Source organism: Corythoichthys intestinalis, chromosome 9 (assembly GCF_030265065.1).
Source record: "Corythoichthys intestinalis isolate RoL2023-P3 chromosome 9, ASM3026506v1, whole genome shotgun sequence".
In the NCBI taxonomy this organism is placed as follows: Eukaryota; Metazoa; Chordata; class Actinopteri; order Syngnathiformes; family Syngnathidae; genus Corythoichthys; species Corythoichthys intestinalis.
In genome coordinates, this window is record NC_080403.1 from 39,863,105 (window position 1) to 39,880,092 (window position 16,988).

General features: G+C 38.5%; 2 protein-coding genes across 2 annotated transcripts in view; one reads left to right on the forward strand and one right to left on the reverse strand.

Annotated features, from left to right (window-relative positions):
- Positions 1-12,863, forward strand: part of LOC130921440 (paxillin-like) — a 97,731-nt gene extending 84,868 nt beyond the window's left edge. Inside the window, exons 8-11 of the mRNA XM_057845328.1 lie at positions 286-459; positions 5,100-5,181; positions 5,280-5,428; positions 7,551-12,863. Coding sequence (XP_057701311.1) covers positions 286-459; positions 5,100-5,181; positions 5,280-5,428; positions 7,551-7,817 — 672 coding nt within the window. The 3' untranslated portion in view covers positions 7,818-12,863. The remainder of the gene's footprint in view (positions 1-285; positions 460-5,099; positions 5,182-5,279; positions 5,429-7,550) is intronic.
- Positions 12,864-15,044: 2,181 nt separating this feature from the next.
- Positions 15,045-16,790, reverse strand: LOC130922047 (uncharacterized). The gene is made up of 2 exons (XM_057846538.1): positions 15,336-16,790; positions 15,045-15,257 (listed from the first exon to the last, which is right to left on the reverse strand). The coding sequence occupies exon 1, from the start codon at positions 16,664-16,666 to the stop codon at positions 15,371-15,373; it is 1,296 nt and encodes a 431-aa protein (XP_057702521.1). The 5' UTR covers positions 16,667-16,790; the 3' UTR covers positions 15,045-15,257; positions 15,336-15,370.
- Between the last annotated feature and the right edge of the window lie 198 nt (positions 16,791-16,988).

Here is a 16,988-nt window from a genome sequence, read left to right on the forward strand (position 1 = left end):
CTCATTCCAAATCACAACAGAAGTTTGTTTTTCGGATTATTAGTTGTTTTGTAGAATTTCTTCGGATGATTGCCTGACCAATTTATCAATAATCGTTGTATCGGCATATCATGAGATCGTTTTTCGTAAGCTGTGTATCGCAAATCGTATCGTATCGTGAGGTATCAAGAGGTTCCCACTCCTATTTTGTACACTGTTTGGTTTTTAAATGGATGTTTTCTTTTTATCAGGCATTTTCCCTTGAATCTTGTTTGTATTTAATCCCTTGTGTGTTTAATCCCCCAGGTAGTGACTGCCATGGGAAGAACGTGGCACCCTGAGCATTTTGTGTGCACCCACTGCCAGGACGAGATAGGCTCCAGGAACTTCTTTGAGCGTGAGGGACAACCATATTGTGAGAAAGATTATCACAGTCTCTTCTCACCTCGATGCCACTACTGCAATGGACCCATTCTGGATGTTAGTAATGCATATGCGAACACACACACCATCTCTTAGTATACTCCATAGATGGGTGGATAGTGTTTAGTTATTTATTCATAGCCTAATGGAACATGGCCTTTGTTGAATGAGCATCTTCTTGTGTGGTATAGACAGACACACTCATATCTTTATTTCCATTAATAACACATGCACACACATACTGTAGTTCCAGTGTCCCTAGAGGGGGAAGTACTGTAGACTCTAACCCGGGAATGTCCAACATTAGTCACCCCCGAGATTTTTCCACCATTGCCTAAGAGGTTGTTTGACACATCTACAGCTGACTTCTGTCAAGAGCAACTGGCGTGAACTTTAGGAATGTACAATAAATCGATATAGGATGGAACAAAGCGCACAGCCAGTTAGGTGTTCATGGTCAGTCCAGAAATTTCAAAGACAATTGCTTCCCGGAGCTATTTCAAGTAGTGAGGGGCTGAGCATAATTAAAGACACCATGATTTTAACTTGATATTATCGCATACTTACCTTAGTTCAATCCAAAAACTCTGTGTAGCATGTCTCACCGAGTGTCAAAACACAGCTGTGAATGGCCACAGCCGGGCTTTTTGGGGATTTTACGGGTGAAAAACGGTAATGTAACAAGGGTCGCGATGCAGAAATCGCAGACATCAAGGGGTAGTCGAGATTTTGTGGTTCAAATATTTAACCTTTTAAATGTTTTTTTTTCTTTCTATTTTTCTTTGTTTGGATCAATTATCATCTAAAGTGTCGGGGAAAATGCGACAGTATAAAAAAATATATAATTAAGCGATAGTTAAGAGGTAAATATCCGTGACTTATTTACAGACACTATTTTTTCATTGTGATGTAGTTAAAATATGCGCGTGAATAATTTTATAATTTTTTTTTTTTTTTTTTAACCAAACATTAGAAATCAATTAATGATTCTAAGCTAAAAATGATAGACTTTTTGAATAATAAATTTAATTACTTACCTTTTTATGGCTGGGTTGAAACAAAAGCGGTTGCGCGTTGTCTGTAAAAGGGGGTCTCCAGGGTAAAATGGAATAATAATAGTTTGGGGGTGTAAAGAGGGGTGCAAGAGCAGAAATTGCTTTGTCTGTCATTTTTAGCTTAGAATCATTAATTGATGTCTAATATTTAGTTTTTTAAAAATACCAGTTTGGGATTGAAATAAGACTGAAAAAGAGGGGGTCGTCTCATATTCGCGGTCTAGACATTATACCCATACACGACGCTAAATGGCACCAGATATCATTGAAGCGATGTTCTGTCATGACACCTCTCAGCCACTCTCAAGTTTAACCAGTTTGCATTGTTTTATTGCAATGTTTTTCCTTATTCAGATTTCTTTCAAGACTACAGTTACAGTTAGACTTCACTTTGATGGTTAATGCAGTTATTGCAATTTTGTTGTTTTATCACAATAGATTGGTTTATTTACATTTCAAAAACCAGAAGCCATTCATTTATGAATGTGATTGCACTTTAGTTTAAATATTTAAATGTTCAGATATTAAGATTCGAATGAGGCAAAATAACATGCTTTTTCTCTCAAATATATTGTTATAATCATTTGTTTCGGATGTACTGTAATTATTTTCATAAAAATTAATTTGGTATTCAAGAAGTCTTTTTTTCAAACTTGAAAAAGGATCGTCTTATAATCAGGGCCGTATTATATATTTATAACTTTTAAACAAATTACGTCACAATGAAAAAAATGGTGTCTGTAAAAAGCTCACGGATATCTACCTCATAATTATCCCTTAATTGTATTGCATTTTCCCCGATATGTTAGATGATAAATAATCGATCCAAACAAAGAAAAATAGAGAAAAAAAAAAGTTTAAAAGGGTAAATATATGAAAAAGAACATCTCAACCACTCCTTGATGTCTGCGATTTCTGCATCACGACCCTTGTTACATTACCGTTTTTCACCCGTAAAATCACCAAAAAGTCCGGCTGTGGCACATCTGTGTCTTGACTAATGCTGCAATGATTAATCAAGTAACTCGAGTATTCGATCAAAAAAAGATTTGAATTCAATTTTGCTGCTTCGAGTATTCGTTTAATTATTGTGGCGTTGTAATGGTTTATTTTGAAATTGTTTCCATTCAGGTCTATTGATTTGAGTGGATAGACTGCCCTCTGGTCGGCCCCATTTCACATGGCTGAATCCAGCTGCTCCGTGTTAAAACCAACATAAGTTTTTGTTTGAGCTAATGTTTTTGTTTTTAATGCATTCGTAATTTAGTTCATGGATATATTTAGCCGTTTTTGTGGGAATATGTGTCTGAACCATTTGTTAAGAGCATTGTAAAAAAAAAAAAAAAAAAAAAAAGTTTGCGTTTTATAGCATTTAAGCTAGTGGACTAGCGAATTGTTCTTTTGTTGTACATAAATTCTTATTTAAATATTTTTTTTATACCGTTTGAGGCTCAGCTCAGGTATTTTAATTTTTCTTGTTTCTTGTTTAATTTTAATTGTTCCTTATCCGATTACTCGATGATTCGACAAACTAGTTCATCGATTAATCGACTACTAAAATAATCGATAGCTGCAGCCCTAGTCTTGAAACTGGATGATACATGCTACATGGAGTTTTTGGATAGAAAAAAGGTAAGTACACTATAATATCTCGTAAAAATCAAGGCGTCTTTAATTCTGCTCTCGCGTGCTCTCGCCTCCAGTTAGGGTTTAAATGCCCTCCTTTTCAAAATTTTTCGTCCCGCAGAAAATAGATTTTAAGCTTTCCAATGATGTATCACACATGCATATAGGACAATTTTTTAATTTGGCCAAATTGGGGGTCTCAGAATGGAACTTCAAGTCACCTGAGTGTTTTCCGCCATATAGACCCCAATCACCAACGTCACACAATCACGTGATGGCTGTATTGTGCCGCCATGTTGTCCGTCATTGTGTGTCCGTATTGTCAATGATCGTAGTTTCTAAAGGTGGATTCACTTGCAAATTATGGAAGCCCCGGTGCTTTCAGAAGCTGTAAACTCATTGGATGAGTTGCATAAAAGCCGTTATTTGGAAAAGCTTCGGTCGATCCAGTCGCCAGATCCATATTTGATGCTCGAACCGGTGTTTCCTCCCGTCCGGTGTGTCAGATCTCGTCCTGAGACCACAAAATTTCCAATCATACTCCAGTTTATGTCACGATGAGGAGTCGGGTACCCAAAATTGGCACGGGCCCGAATATAAAGCGACATTTGGTCAGCTGAGCGTCACCGTTGTCACGATTGTAAAATGAAACTTGATCGACAACGGGCTGGTGTTGTTGTGCCGAAAAATAGCTGCCCCGCGTGAAATGTCCCCCCTGACGGGAACGCTTATTTATAACGCTTTATTGACGTGAAAACATTAAATATTTTCATGGACGCATTACAGTAATGGATTCACGACTGTAAGATCAGTTTTAAATAATTAAATTACACAAAATATTAGTACTGTATTTTAGTAACAAATCGCGGACTGGGCCACATAACCATCTTTGAACAGAAATGTATTAGTCTACAGGTTGTCACGACCATATCCCAATGACAATCACACAGATACTACATTTATTAGTTCAAGCAGAGTAAAATAATACATATTCACGGTACAAGAAAGTCGTTTCCGTGTGGGCGCTCTCGTCAGGAGGGACATTTCACGCAGGGCGGCTATTTTTCGGCACAACACCTGTTGTTGCGCTCACCTTCTTGCTGCGAGACCGTGGCGACGAGCTTTGTAGTCTCCGTCTGATGATGTCTGCGATCGTGTTGGCATCATATTGATGTTTTCGCCGCTGTCTAACGGCTGTTGACACAAACGCATCATGGACCGAGATAAACAAACCGTGCTGCTTTAGAGATTTGCCCTTTTAACAATGGGCACGCAGCAACTACTAAAATGACCGTTTATCTTCTCTGTAACCTCAACCAACCGCCACACATGCCTTCACCATTTTGATTAATGTTAACGATTGTCAGGAAGGTTTTTGGGTTCGTTTACTAGGCGGTGATTCCTTAGACAAGCAGAAAAACAGGCAGTAATAAGAGGAATGTACGTAGCGGTAATATGTAAACACGATGAGCTGACTGACAATATGGCGACACCAGTCAGGGGGGCGGAGTTGTGACGTCATGTTATTGGGGTCTATATAAACTCACACTTCCCAAGTTGCTAATTACACAGTAGTAGTATTAGTGCAGGATGTGTGTGTGAGGGGGGGCTGGGGGTCCGTGCGTGCGTGCATGTGCTTGTGTACATATATACTCACACTAACCAAATTGCCAATTACACAGTAGTAGTATTAGTGAATAAAGTGCTAGTACTGTCTCAGACACTGTCGATATAAACTGAGGATTCTCTTTTAAAAGGAACTATTTTAGAGTATCCCAGCTCTTTTATTGGAACTTGTTAAGTTGTGGACGTATACTTAATGTTGTGGCCATTATCAAGGTGTATTACGTTATGGCTAGCGGGTCTATACACACAAATCTAATTTGCATTGTGTTTAATTGGATTTGCACTGATTTGCTAAAAGAATACAGTAGTTATTCTTTTTTTGACCTTGCTCCCCTCTAGTGGTGAGGCTGTAGGATGCAAATTCCTTATATGCTTCATGTCATCTCACAGAAAGTGGTGACTGCTTTGGACAAAACCTGGCACCCCGAGCACTTCTTCTGTGCCCAGTGCGGAGCTTTCTTTGGACCGGAAGGTATGAGAGCACTCCCCGAATACCTCGCATGGGTAGATTAAGGTTGGAGTTATTAAAAAAACATGAAAGTGTCATCATGAATCACTGCTTCCGTGCAGGGTTTCATGAGAAGGATGGAAAGGCGTTCTGCAGGAAGGACTATTTTGACATGTTTGCTCCTAAGTGCGGAGGCTGTGCCCGGGCCATTCTGGACAACTACATCTCTGCACTCAACTCACTCTGGCACCCTGAATGCTTCGTCTGCAGGGTGAGACTGTCTGTAATGAAATTATAATCAGATGGCAGCGCCTCATTGCATAGGCGGAGTTTGACTTTTGGGGTAGGGGGGGCACAACATGTTGATGACCCAGAAACGCAGTGTCAGCAATAAAATTAACTTACAAGAATATTTATAATAATAAGTTGACAATGAGCGTTTTTTGTTTCCCATCATTCTTGTGGGGAATTCTGAATCAGGCTGCTTAGGCAATACTTTTCGCCAAGATCATCAACCATTGAATATGGTACGCCTGCCGGTGTCGTGCCAATGTAGTTACTCCAGTCAAAAATTGTATCCCCTGGGCGGAGCCATATGGAGGTAGATTTGTGTCTTTATTATTCAATCACAAAAAAAATTGCTTCAAGAAAAAAAAAAAAAGTTGCTTCAATCAAAATATATATTTTCAATCCAAAAAAAGTCGCTTCAATCAAAAAAAAAAAAAAAAAATGTGTTTGAATGCAAAAATGAATTTGAAACTAAAAAAAAAAAAAATTTTTTTTTTTTTTATTGGAGTCAAGATTTTTTGATTGAAGCAACTTTTTTAATTGAAGTAATGTTGATTTGTGTTTAGGCCACATTTTGGCTAGGACGTTCTTGTCTTTATTATTCAATCAAAAAAAAATAAGTTGCTTAAAAATATATATATATTTTCAAAAAGAAAAATCACTTCAATCAAAAAAAAAGAAAAATTTAAATCATAGAAAACGTTTTTGAATGCGAAAAAATATTTGAGATTGAAAAATTTGCATTTTAACACTTAATTTTTCATTGTAAAAGTTTTCTTTGATTGAAGCAATCCTTTTGTGTTGGGGCCATTTATGGATCGGACATTTGTGTGTAAATCATTCAATCCAAAACCTTATTTACATTATATAATGACTTCAGTTATATAGGTCTTTTAGATTGTCTATCCGTATGTTGTAAATGACCCTCCCAATATTAAGTGGATTACAGTACTTTCATTATCTTCAGACTTACACTGAACCCTTTTCACTCGCTGAATGTGCCAGTCCATTTTTTTCCCCTCAAACGCACGTTTGATTGGCTGATGACTTGAAACCCCCCCCCCACACACACACACACACACATTCACAGCCCGACAGAAATACAATATGCCGCCTCCCCCGCCCCCTTCAAAGGGGGGATATTAGAAGTCTTTTTCCCGTCAGCAGCAGCCACTTTAAGTAATGTAAAAAGACGTCAATGTTGTGGCGGTGTGGAACACTCCACTAATTTTGCTACTGCTACAGTGCTTCAAGTCGATTTTACTGAGATTTCTTGAAATAAGAAAAACAGCTATTTGAAAAATAAGCTTAACAGATTTATTATAAGCAAAAAGTTTGTATAATTAATCTTAAAAGAAAAACTTGTTTGTCAGAAATGTTCTTAATTCAAGAAAATTGTTCAAAACATTATTTGAAAGATTTTTTTTCTTGATTTATGTGAAAAATCAGACTTTTTGATGTATGGGCTCAATCCGGACAAATAGTAATATTTACTTAAAGTAAGTGGAAGAATCTGACGCATTAATCTGTTAACTAGCTTTTAACACTCAAAAAAAGATGGAGAAAATTATTTGACTAGATTTTTTTTTTTTTTTTAAATATCAGATTAAGACATTATAAATTTGCAGTGTGAAAGTTAGTATAGGTCAATACAGAATTATTTTGCATTCATCACTTAGCCTATCAATTAATTAGGTTCATATTGGTGAGAAATGTAGCCCTGACCCCCATTCACCAAATATGTTTGGTCTTATTAATGTCCCGTTCCCAGCAAAAAGTGTACATGCAGGTTTTGCTGTTATATCGTCCCTACTAATATAAAGACTAAACCTACACCCTTGGGGAAATTATATGCAAAGCAAATGACCGTCTAAGGTGCTAGTCACATGATCTGTTCGAAAAATAATTTTGACCCATTATAAAAAAAAATGTTTTTTTTTTTTTTGTTCATTTCATTCATTTTTGTGGCAGTTTTATTGTTTTAGAACTTTCATATATATAGGAAAGTCAATTTCATGCAATGACACTTTTCGGCCACCAGGGAGGGCCCTGCCCCCCCCCTTAAAATCCGCTTATGCCTCATTGTACAATTTTCTCTTTTATAGGAGTGCTTCACACCGTTCATAAACGGCAGCTTTTTCGACCACGAGGGTCAGCCGTACTGCGAGGCCCACTACCACGAACGGCGTGGCTCGCTGTGCTCGGGCTGCCAGAAGGCCATCACAGGCCGCTGCATCACAGCAATGGGCAAGAAATTTCATCCGGAACACTTTGTGTGCGCTTTCTGTCTCAAACAGCTCAACAAGGGCACATTCAAAGAGCAGAATGACAAGCCCTACTGCCACGGTTGCTTTATTAAACTCTTCAGTTAGACTGAACACCTTTTCTTGCTCAACTAAATGCACACAATGGGTGTTTTTCTACCACATGCATGAGCCTCGGATTGGGTGGTCACATAATTACAGATACATTTTTGCTACTTCTGAAGGGATTTTCTTGCCTGTCCAAACTCTCAGGCTTTTTGCTAAAGGCGTTTAATCAATCCAGAGAGATATTTTTTAGTTAGAGTTTTAATCTTGTCAAGCAACAAAATAATACAATTCTCCCTCTTGTTTGTGTGATTATAAATGTATGCGATGGTGTTTTTTGTCTAGGCATAGACTTCACTATGAGTTGACAGGACACGGGGCTCGGGGCTGATCCGTATGGGGCCTATTTTCGAAAACTTAAAATTCAAATATTTTCAAAACCAATGCTGCTAGCGACCTAAAACTACAACAGGCACCACTCTTAGGCATATATGAGTCTCCATGAGCAATGACATTAAAAAATTCAAAGTCTTTCCTAATAAAATCCCGATTAATTATTTTTTTATACAACTATAACAAAACTTGAAATGGCTATAAAATTCTCAAATTTTACGCTAGATGCACAACAATCACCAAATGCAGAGATAATAACCTATATTTTCAGGATCAATAGCAATATTTAACATAGCATGTAAGTTTTTCCCCAAAATGGCAACTTAAATACTGTAATTTTCGGACTATAAGGCGCTACTTTTTTCCTTCATTTTGAATTCTACGGCTTATAGTCCAGTGCGGCTTATTTGAAGATTTATTTGGGTTAATAGGTAACAATTTATTACAAAGCGCCATCATAACATTGTCATAAGACCGTCATTCATACTTATGACAGTATCATGGGCATTACTGAATGCTTAAGTTGTGAAGTGACATTCGGCAAATTATGTCAATAACTCCATTTATGTCCAGCTTGGATCTTTTACATCCATTCAAAAGTGAGATAATTTGCCGGATACCACTAAATGACATCTGTTATAAGCATTCATAAATACTCATGACAGTGTCATGTCATAATTATGACAGTCTTATGGCACCACTGTCTAATAAAGTGTTACCAAATACCATAACTACCTATTAATGAAACAACTGGAACAGTAACTGAAGAAATTATTAGCACAGGACATGAATTTTGATTGTTATTTACATCTGTAGCGCTGCAATGCATGCTCGGAGGCATGTTGGACAACAACAGTGTCGACAGCAGGTGGCAGCAGAGGTTGACTGTTTGACAGTGATGGCCAAATTAAGCTTCTTGAAGCAATGAAGCTTTGCAGCCAATTGGTTCAAAGTAATTGGTATGACGCTGATGTCAAATAAAGTATTACTGGTTAATATCCTTTTCGTGTAAATATCCCATAATACATACATACATACATACATACTACAGGACAGCTGCGGCTTATAGTCCAGTGCGGCTTATCTATGAACAAATGCCGTTTTCCTGCCAAATTTGGTGGGGGGGCGACTTATAGTCAGGTGCGCCTTATAGTGCGAAAATTAGGGTAAATTAAGAAAAATAAATTAATTAATAAAAATTCAACAGCAAATAAATTACTCAATTTTCACATCAGAAATTTAATACTTGAGGAAATCATGCAGAATCCTCTTAATTTTACTCAACAAAGGCTAAATTTGCATTTTTCTATATGCTTTAGGTTGAATTCCGCTACTGTGTAGAGATACAAAATCCAACATGGTGGCCGTCACAAAACAAATACATTTTTAAGTTGAAAATTCTTAAAAATTTCAAATAAATGCTTAAATCACAAAATTTCCATAGATATGAATGTAAAACAGTCAAGATTCTTGGTTAAAAGGAAAAAGCGGGCAGTTATCGTTCATTTTACGTAAATATTTCACGCAAAAGTTACGGTATTGTGTAATCCAACATGGCGGCCGTCACGAAACAAAGAGCTTTTTAAGTTGAAAATTCTTGTAAATAAATGCTTAAATCGCGGAATTTCTATAGATATGAACGTAAAACAGTCTAGATTCTTGGTTAAAAGCAAAAAGCGGGCAGTTATTTTACGTAAATATTTCAAGCCAGTTACATTAATTTTATCCATTGCTCTTTTCACAAGCTTTCAAAGTGCATGCATATTGCTATTTTAATATCGCAATTACATTGAATTCTCAACCAAATCACTCTTGAGACACTCCTGCCTGCTTGTATGCAGTAAAACCTTCGTCCTATTTCCACCTTAATCTGGCGTTAGAACACAGTGTGTGTTTGAGTTTATCACAGTGAAAGCCAACTCAACGTTCTGCCTGGGTCGGGCCCCTATGGGAAGGTGTGGCTCAATGTCTGTGGGAGTTGTCTTGTCAACTGATGATGGAGTCTATGGTCTATGTAATAACAAATTCCATGTATAGAATGTGGGATTTTTTTTTTTTTTTTACCAAAATGTTCTCACTTGTCAAAATAGCTTGACGGCATGGAGCGTGGAGAGCAGATTTGGCAATTGAGTGGCCAATCTGTGTGATTAATCCACGAACAATTATTCAACAGTTTTTGTCGTTGCACTCTCAAAACGCAGATATCTTGATGAGTGTCATAATTATGGTGGTTTTTAGTGTCTTTTATTTTTCTACTCTATAATTACTGTAAATCCCACAAAAAAGGATAAGGTGTTTGTAGGCATGTGCCGGTATGAGATTCTGATGGAATGATATCCTTAAGCAAAAATATCACGGTTTCACAGTAAGTACAGCTCTAAAATGTGTTACTTTAAGATATCTGGGTTTAAAAAAAATTTTAAATTCATTTTCCAACATAATTTTTAGAAAAAATGACTGAAATATTCTAAATAAAATTCAAATAAATGCAGTCTATTAGTTGAACATAAACCCACAGCCACTGCTCAACATTATTACCATCTGAACAAAAATAATTGAATTATTTTCCATAAAAAGCATGTGCGTATGACTCGTATCATGTCTACATTATACACATACTCTCTGTCTCAACACAGACAGTTGCCGAAGAGAAAAAAAAACACGTTTTACCACTGCTAGACACACTAAACACGCTGGAGTTAGCGCTGGTAGCTGGTGAGAAACCGTCATGATAATGTTTACTAACCTATATCCATCCATCCATCATCTGCCGCTTAATCTGGGATCGAGTAGCAGTGGGAGCAGCTTTGCAGGGAAGCCCAAACTTCCCTCTCCCCAGCCACTTCCCCAAGGTGTTCCCAGGCCAGCTTAGAGACATGATCTCGCCAGCGTGTCGTGGGTCGTCTCCGGGGCCTCCCGCTGATGGGATATGCCAGGAACACCACTCCGTGGAGGCGTCCAGGAGGCATCCGAACCAGATGCCAGAGCCACCTGAACTGGCTCCTCTCAATGTGGAGGAGTAACGGCTCGACATAGAGTCCATCCCAAATGATGGAGCTTCTCATCCTATCTCTAAGGGAGACCCGGACACCCTGCGGAAGAAACTCATTCCGGCCGCTTGTATCCGGAATCTTGTCCTTTCGGTCATGACCCACAGCTCTAGACCATAGGTGAGGGTAGGAACATAGATCGACTGATAAATTAAGAGCTTCACCTTTTGGCTCAGCTCCTTCTTCACCACTACGGACCAGTGCATAGTCCGCATCAGTGCAAACACTCCACCGATCCGCCTGTCGATCTCCCGGTCCCTCCTACCCTCAGTCGTGAACAAGAGCCCAAGATACTTGAACTCCTCCACCTGGGGCACGATCTCATCCCTTACCCGGAGAGGGCACGCCACCCTTTTACGGCTGAGGACCATGGTCTCGGATATGGAGGTGCTGATCTTAATCCCAACTGCTTCACACTCTGCTGCGAACCGCTCCAGTGAGAGTTGGAGGTCACGGCTTAATAAAGCCAACAGCACCACATCATGTGCAAAAAGCAGAGATGCAACACTGAGGCCATCAAACCAGACCCCTTCAATGCTTCAGCTGCGCCTAGAAAGTCTGTCCATAAAAATTATGAACAGAATCGGTGTCAAAGGGCAGCCTTGAGGGAATCTAACCCCCACTGGGAACGAATTCAAATTACTGCCGGCAATGCGGACCAAACTCTGACACCGGTCGTACAGGGACAGAACAGCCCTTACCAACTTACTAACCTTTAATTTTGTATAAATGCGAACTCATATTGGAGGTATTGCCTCCTCAGCAGCCACCTTCCGCAAAAATGTTTTACATGTCGGTTGGCTCTCCTCCTCTAAGCCGCTGCTTTCTGTAACTTTTCTGTACCCGAAGTATTCCCATATCAGTGATTACGTTTTCTTCAATGGGGGGGGAAAAGTTTAGGAGTTTCACCTCCTCTAGCCATCGTGTAGCACAGCTGGCTCTCTGACACTGAGCAACAACCGATGGGTGAGGGGGTTCAGCCTTGCGGCTGCAAGCAAGAGATATCTCCCTGCATTTTTGGGATCTAAGAAACAGCTAATCCCGTAGGGACGGTATGACAGAAATTTTTTGCGGTGACGTTTTCATACCACAGTATACCTTGAAACCGGTAATCGGCACATGTCTAGGTGTTTGCTAGGTTAGATACCTATTTACTGTCAATCAAAGTGTAATATACATTAGCCATTCAATTAGAAATGGGCACATTTACACATTTTTAACTTGGTGCATTTTTTTAAAAAAAGTTAAAAGTTTTTTAAAATGCAGATATTTTACATCTGTATTCATGCACAAGTTCTAGAATTACAATTCTTTGTGATGCCTCAGTTGAGTTTCTCACATTTGTGTTTACACAATTGTGATTTTATCGCTGTTTGAATACAAAAACTGGTTTTATGCTAGTGCATGCTAATGTGATTTACCGTTTTATGAGCACGAATCACCGGCTAACGTCGCAATCCAATCTACAGGAAATTTATATCTGTGTGATACTCTCAACATGTGACAGAACTGTGTTTTGTCGCCGTTTTTATGAATATATATATTTGTAACTCAAATTGCTGTGGAGAGAGCTGGCTCTACTGGCATGAAGGCTGATGGTAATTCAGCCTGGTCTGTGTCATGCACAAACACTTGTGATTTAAAAAAAAAAAAAAAAAAGAATCCCCTTACCTTACTAAGTCAAATCTACAGGATGCTTCAAGTGCCAAATAGTAGGAGGTGGTGGAGGTCTACGTTTTTAATCACACCTTCTTTGACTCTTTTTCACATTCTGATTTTTCATCCGTGAGTATGCAAGGTGTTTAATCTACATTTATAGTTGTAAGGAAGGGGATGCAATGTGCCAATCTTGTCAGTGCAATAAGGTCAAATACACTGTGTAGTCCTTCCTGTGATTTTAGCCTCTCTGGTCTCAATTCAGGGAGATTTGTCTGCTGTGCTGCATCTTGTTTTTAAATGTTTGCAAGTACACTGTAGGATGTGGGTAGAGGAAAACATGGAAATATTCCCAGATGAGCATTTGAGCTGATAGTGATTGTCCACAATCTTTTACATTACATGCACAGTAAGATTGTTTGCAAACATTTTTTAAATTCTCCATGTAGTCTTCTTATTACAGTTAAATATTTAGTTTCTGCCTGTCAAGGAAGATGAGCATTTTACTTTTATGTGAGATTATGTAAAACGAGTAAGAGAACATGTTGTGATCTTTTAGCAATTTCTTTTCCAGAGCTTTGGCTTGCTTGGGTGCTATGTAAGCTTATGTGGTTCTGACTACAGATTGATTGATCCAAACAATATGAATAAAAAAATCTCTTTATTTACAGTTATGTGACTTTTGTCATTTTTACCTTATCATTTTACAGTATATTTTAATTTGACATCACTGTCAAGGATTATACAATCTACAAAAAAATACGGCCATTCATACATAATTAAAGTGTCCTGCTGTACATCACATGAATGTTATTGCACTTGTGTATCCAATGCTGTTTCAATCAACATATTTACTAGGGGAGTGACAAAATATCGAAATGGTGATATATTGTCATTAGAGATGTCCCGATCGATCAGGATGCCGATCGATTGGGTCCGATCACGTCATTTTCAAAGTATCGGAATCGGCAAAAAAATATCGGCCATGCCTTTTTTTAATATATATATATATATATATATATATATACTTTTAATTAAATTGTTTTCTAATTGTATTTAACGTTACAGACATAATATGTTACACTCATCCAAAGTCTTTAGTTTAGGCTTAAGGTAGGGTTATCAAATTTATACCGATAATGGCGGTAATTAATTTTTTAAAAAATGTATCACGTTACAATATTTAACGCATTTAATGCATGCGCTGCACGACCCACTCACGCATTGTCGCGCTCAATCTGTAATGGCGCCGTAGCGTAAAATGGCAGCGTAAAATGAGTACAGTGAATTTTTGCAGCCTTATTTTAATTGGCTAACGCCTTGCAATCCCTCTCCCTACGATTACAAATATCATGGGAAGGAATGTGAGGAAGCAAGGTAGCAATTGATCTTTTTCTTAACACCTTATGTTATTTCCAAACACAGAGAAGATATATCAATTGGTAGCACTACGCACAGTCATGGTTCCACTTCCCATCATGCCTTTGGGCATGGCTACAGTATCATTTACTGAAAGCTCAACAAATACACTAGATGGCAATACAAAAAATTTTTTTCAAACAGAAAAAAAATTTTGAAAAATAAAATTGCCCTATTTTTTTTTTTTAAATAATATGCAAAGCAAATGACCGTCTAAGGTGCTAGTCACGTGATCTTTTCAAAAAATAATTTTGACCCATTATATAAATATCTTTGTTCATTTCATTCATTTTTGTTGATTGCTTTATTGCTTTACGACTTTTATATATAAAAAAAGTCACATGCACTGTCACTTTTTGGCCACCAGGAGGGGCCTGCACCCCCCCTTTAACTCCGCTTATAACCAATTCTGGTTATTTAATAGGTTATAATTCAGTATAATAATAACAGGACAGTATAATAACAATCCATATTAAAAAATGCTGAGAAAAAAAACCCTTTGCTTAAATCAAAATCAGCAGGTACTCACAATGTTACTCATTACTTGAGTATTCTGACAAAATACTTTACTTGTACTTGAGCACATTTTTTGATGACTACTTTTGAGTAATATTTTAAAGGAACGCTACTCATACCTAAATAAGATTTTTGGCTACTCTACCCACCCATGGTTATCATTCATTTTACGTTAATATAAAAAAAAGTTGGCTTTTTTTTTCCTATTCATTTAGTCGGTTTCATGTTTCAACGTGCATGCATGGTTCCATTTTATTTTATAATTACCTTTAATCCTCGACAAAATCACTTTTAAGATACTCCTACTTGCTTGTATGCACTAAAACCTTCGTCCTTTTTCCGTTTCCACCTAAATCCGGCGTTAGAACGACGCTTCACGACGCTCTTCATGCCTGGCCCGGCCCCCTACGGGAAGCCGTGGTGCAAGGTCTGTAGGAGCCGTCTCATCAACTGATAGCGAAGTCTATGACTGTGCAAAGCAGTAATCAGAGCAAATAGTTACTATTTGAAGAAACTAGCACATAAAACATGTTTTCACTTATTTCACCTTTATTTTTTTCAAGCACATAACGCCACATTTGTTCATTCAAAGATGTTTTTTGATGTTAAACGGTGAAATGTGAGGCCGTTTCTATAACACTGACAGTCCAAATTGTCTATTTGTTGTGAGGTTCTGATTAGGATCCGGCTGTCTGTGAGCTCATGGAATTTTGCAGCCAACTCAGGTAATTCAGGCCAGCTATCCAGCATCTCCACGTACTTCAGGTCTGCCATGTTGTGAAGGTCTAAAAAATCCTCTTCCAGCACATTCTCACCACGGATACTGATAATTTGAAGATTTGGAAAGAGTTGGGGGACATGAGCAGGGAGTTCATCCAAATATGAGGAACGGGTGTCAACATGGAGATGGACGAGATTCGTTAGTCGTCTTGCAAATGACACAATATCCAATAAACTAATTACTTCATGACAAAATGTAAGAGTTCTGACTGAAGATGGAATGGCGTCCGCATATATGTAAACGCGGGGACCCGAGCTAATGGCCAAGGATGACAGTCGATGGAGGCCGCGCAGCCATATTAGCAGGCTCTTGCTGAAAAAATCTGGGCACAGATCGTTGTTACATCGGAGAACCAATGAGTCCAGGTTTGGCATTAGTTTCATCACATCAGGGGAGAGTGAATCATGAAACTCATCTAGTTCCAAACTGGATAGTGGGTGTGGGTTCTCTAGTGGTAAAGGTGATGGGACTCTGAACGCGCCTTTCGTAGGGCTACAACTCCAAGACAGATGCTTCAGTTGAGGAAAGCAGCAAAGTATTGAGTAAATGACCTTTGACAAATCAGCATTCTTATCAATGCTATGACACACTAACGATTTCAGATTTCTGAAGACTGCGAGAGCAGAAATAAGATGTTCGGATCCAGTGTTAAAAAAGACATTACAGATGCTGAGGTGTGTCAACCTCTCTGCTTGTGGAAGTGTGAAACCGTTAAGCGAAACATAGCTGCAACTGCCCCTCACAGCCAAATGCTTGAGTTGGCAGAAGTTCTTCAGAGAGTCAAAAATTTCGTTAGAGGTTTCATCCATAACCAAGGTGGTCAGAGAAGGGAGATACCAAGCCAACAACTGCCAGTCCTTCGCCGTGCGGCTTCTCATCACCACTTGACTGATTTTTCTTCGGCGCAGTAACTTCCAGAAGTCACAATTGTAACGTTTGAAGCTGTTCAGCACTGGAGTCCAGTCCTTCCACAGCAGTCCGCAGTCAACAAATTCTTTGAGGTGAATGCAAGTGGCCCGGACTCTGTGCTTGTCAGCCACGCTTAAGTATCCAAAGATTTGGAGCAAGATTTCTCCTGGAAGTTGATGTAGCGGCATTATTGAGAGGGTGAGTCACAAACACAAACAACCGAGTTTTTGTTAGCCACGTGCTGCTTATTCTTCAATGATCTCCGCGACAGCCAGGAAGTTACTGCTGTGCTGATTTTTCTTCTTCACGTGGTTTATTCGGCGGTTATTATACGCACATTACGGTGCATTACCGCCATCTATTGGACATTTTGGAAGAGTAACAAGGCAGGCCGTTCTGATTAATTTTATTGGCACTTCGTTGAGACGTCTAGAAAAAAAAACTAGAAAAACAAAAACAAAAAAAATATATGTTTTTTTTTTATTTTGGGGGAAAAAATCCCTGGTTTCT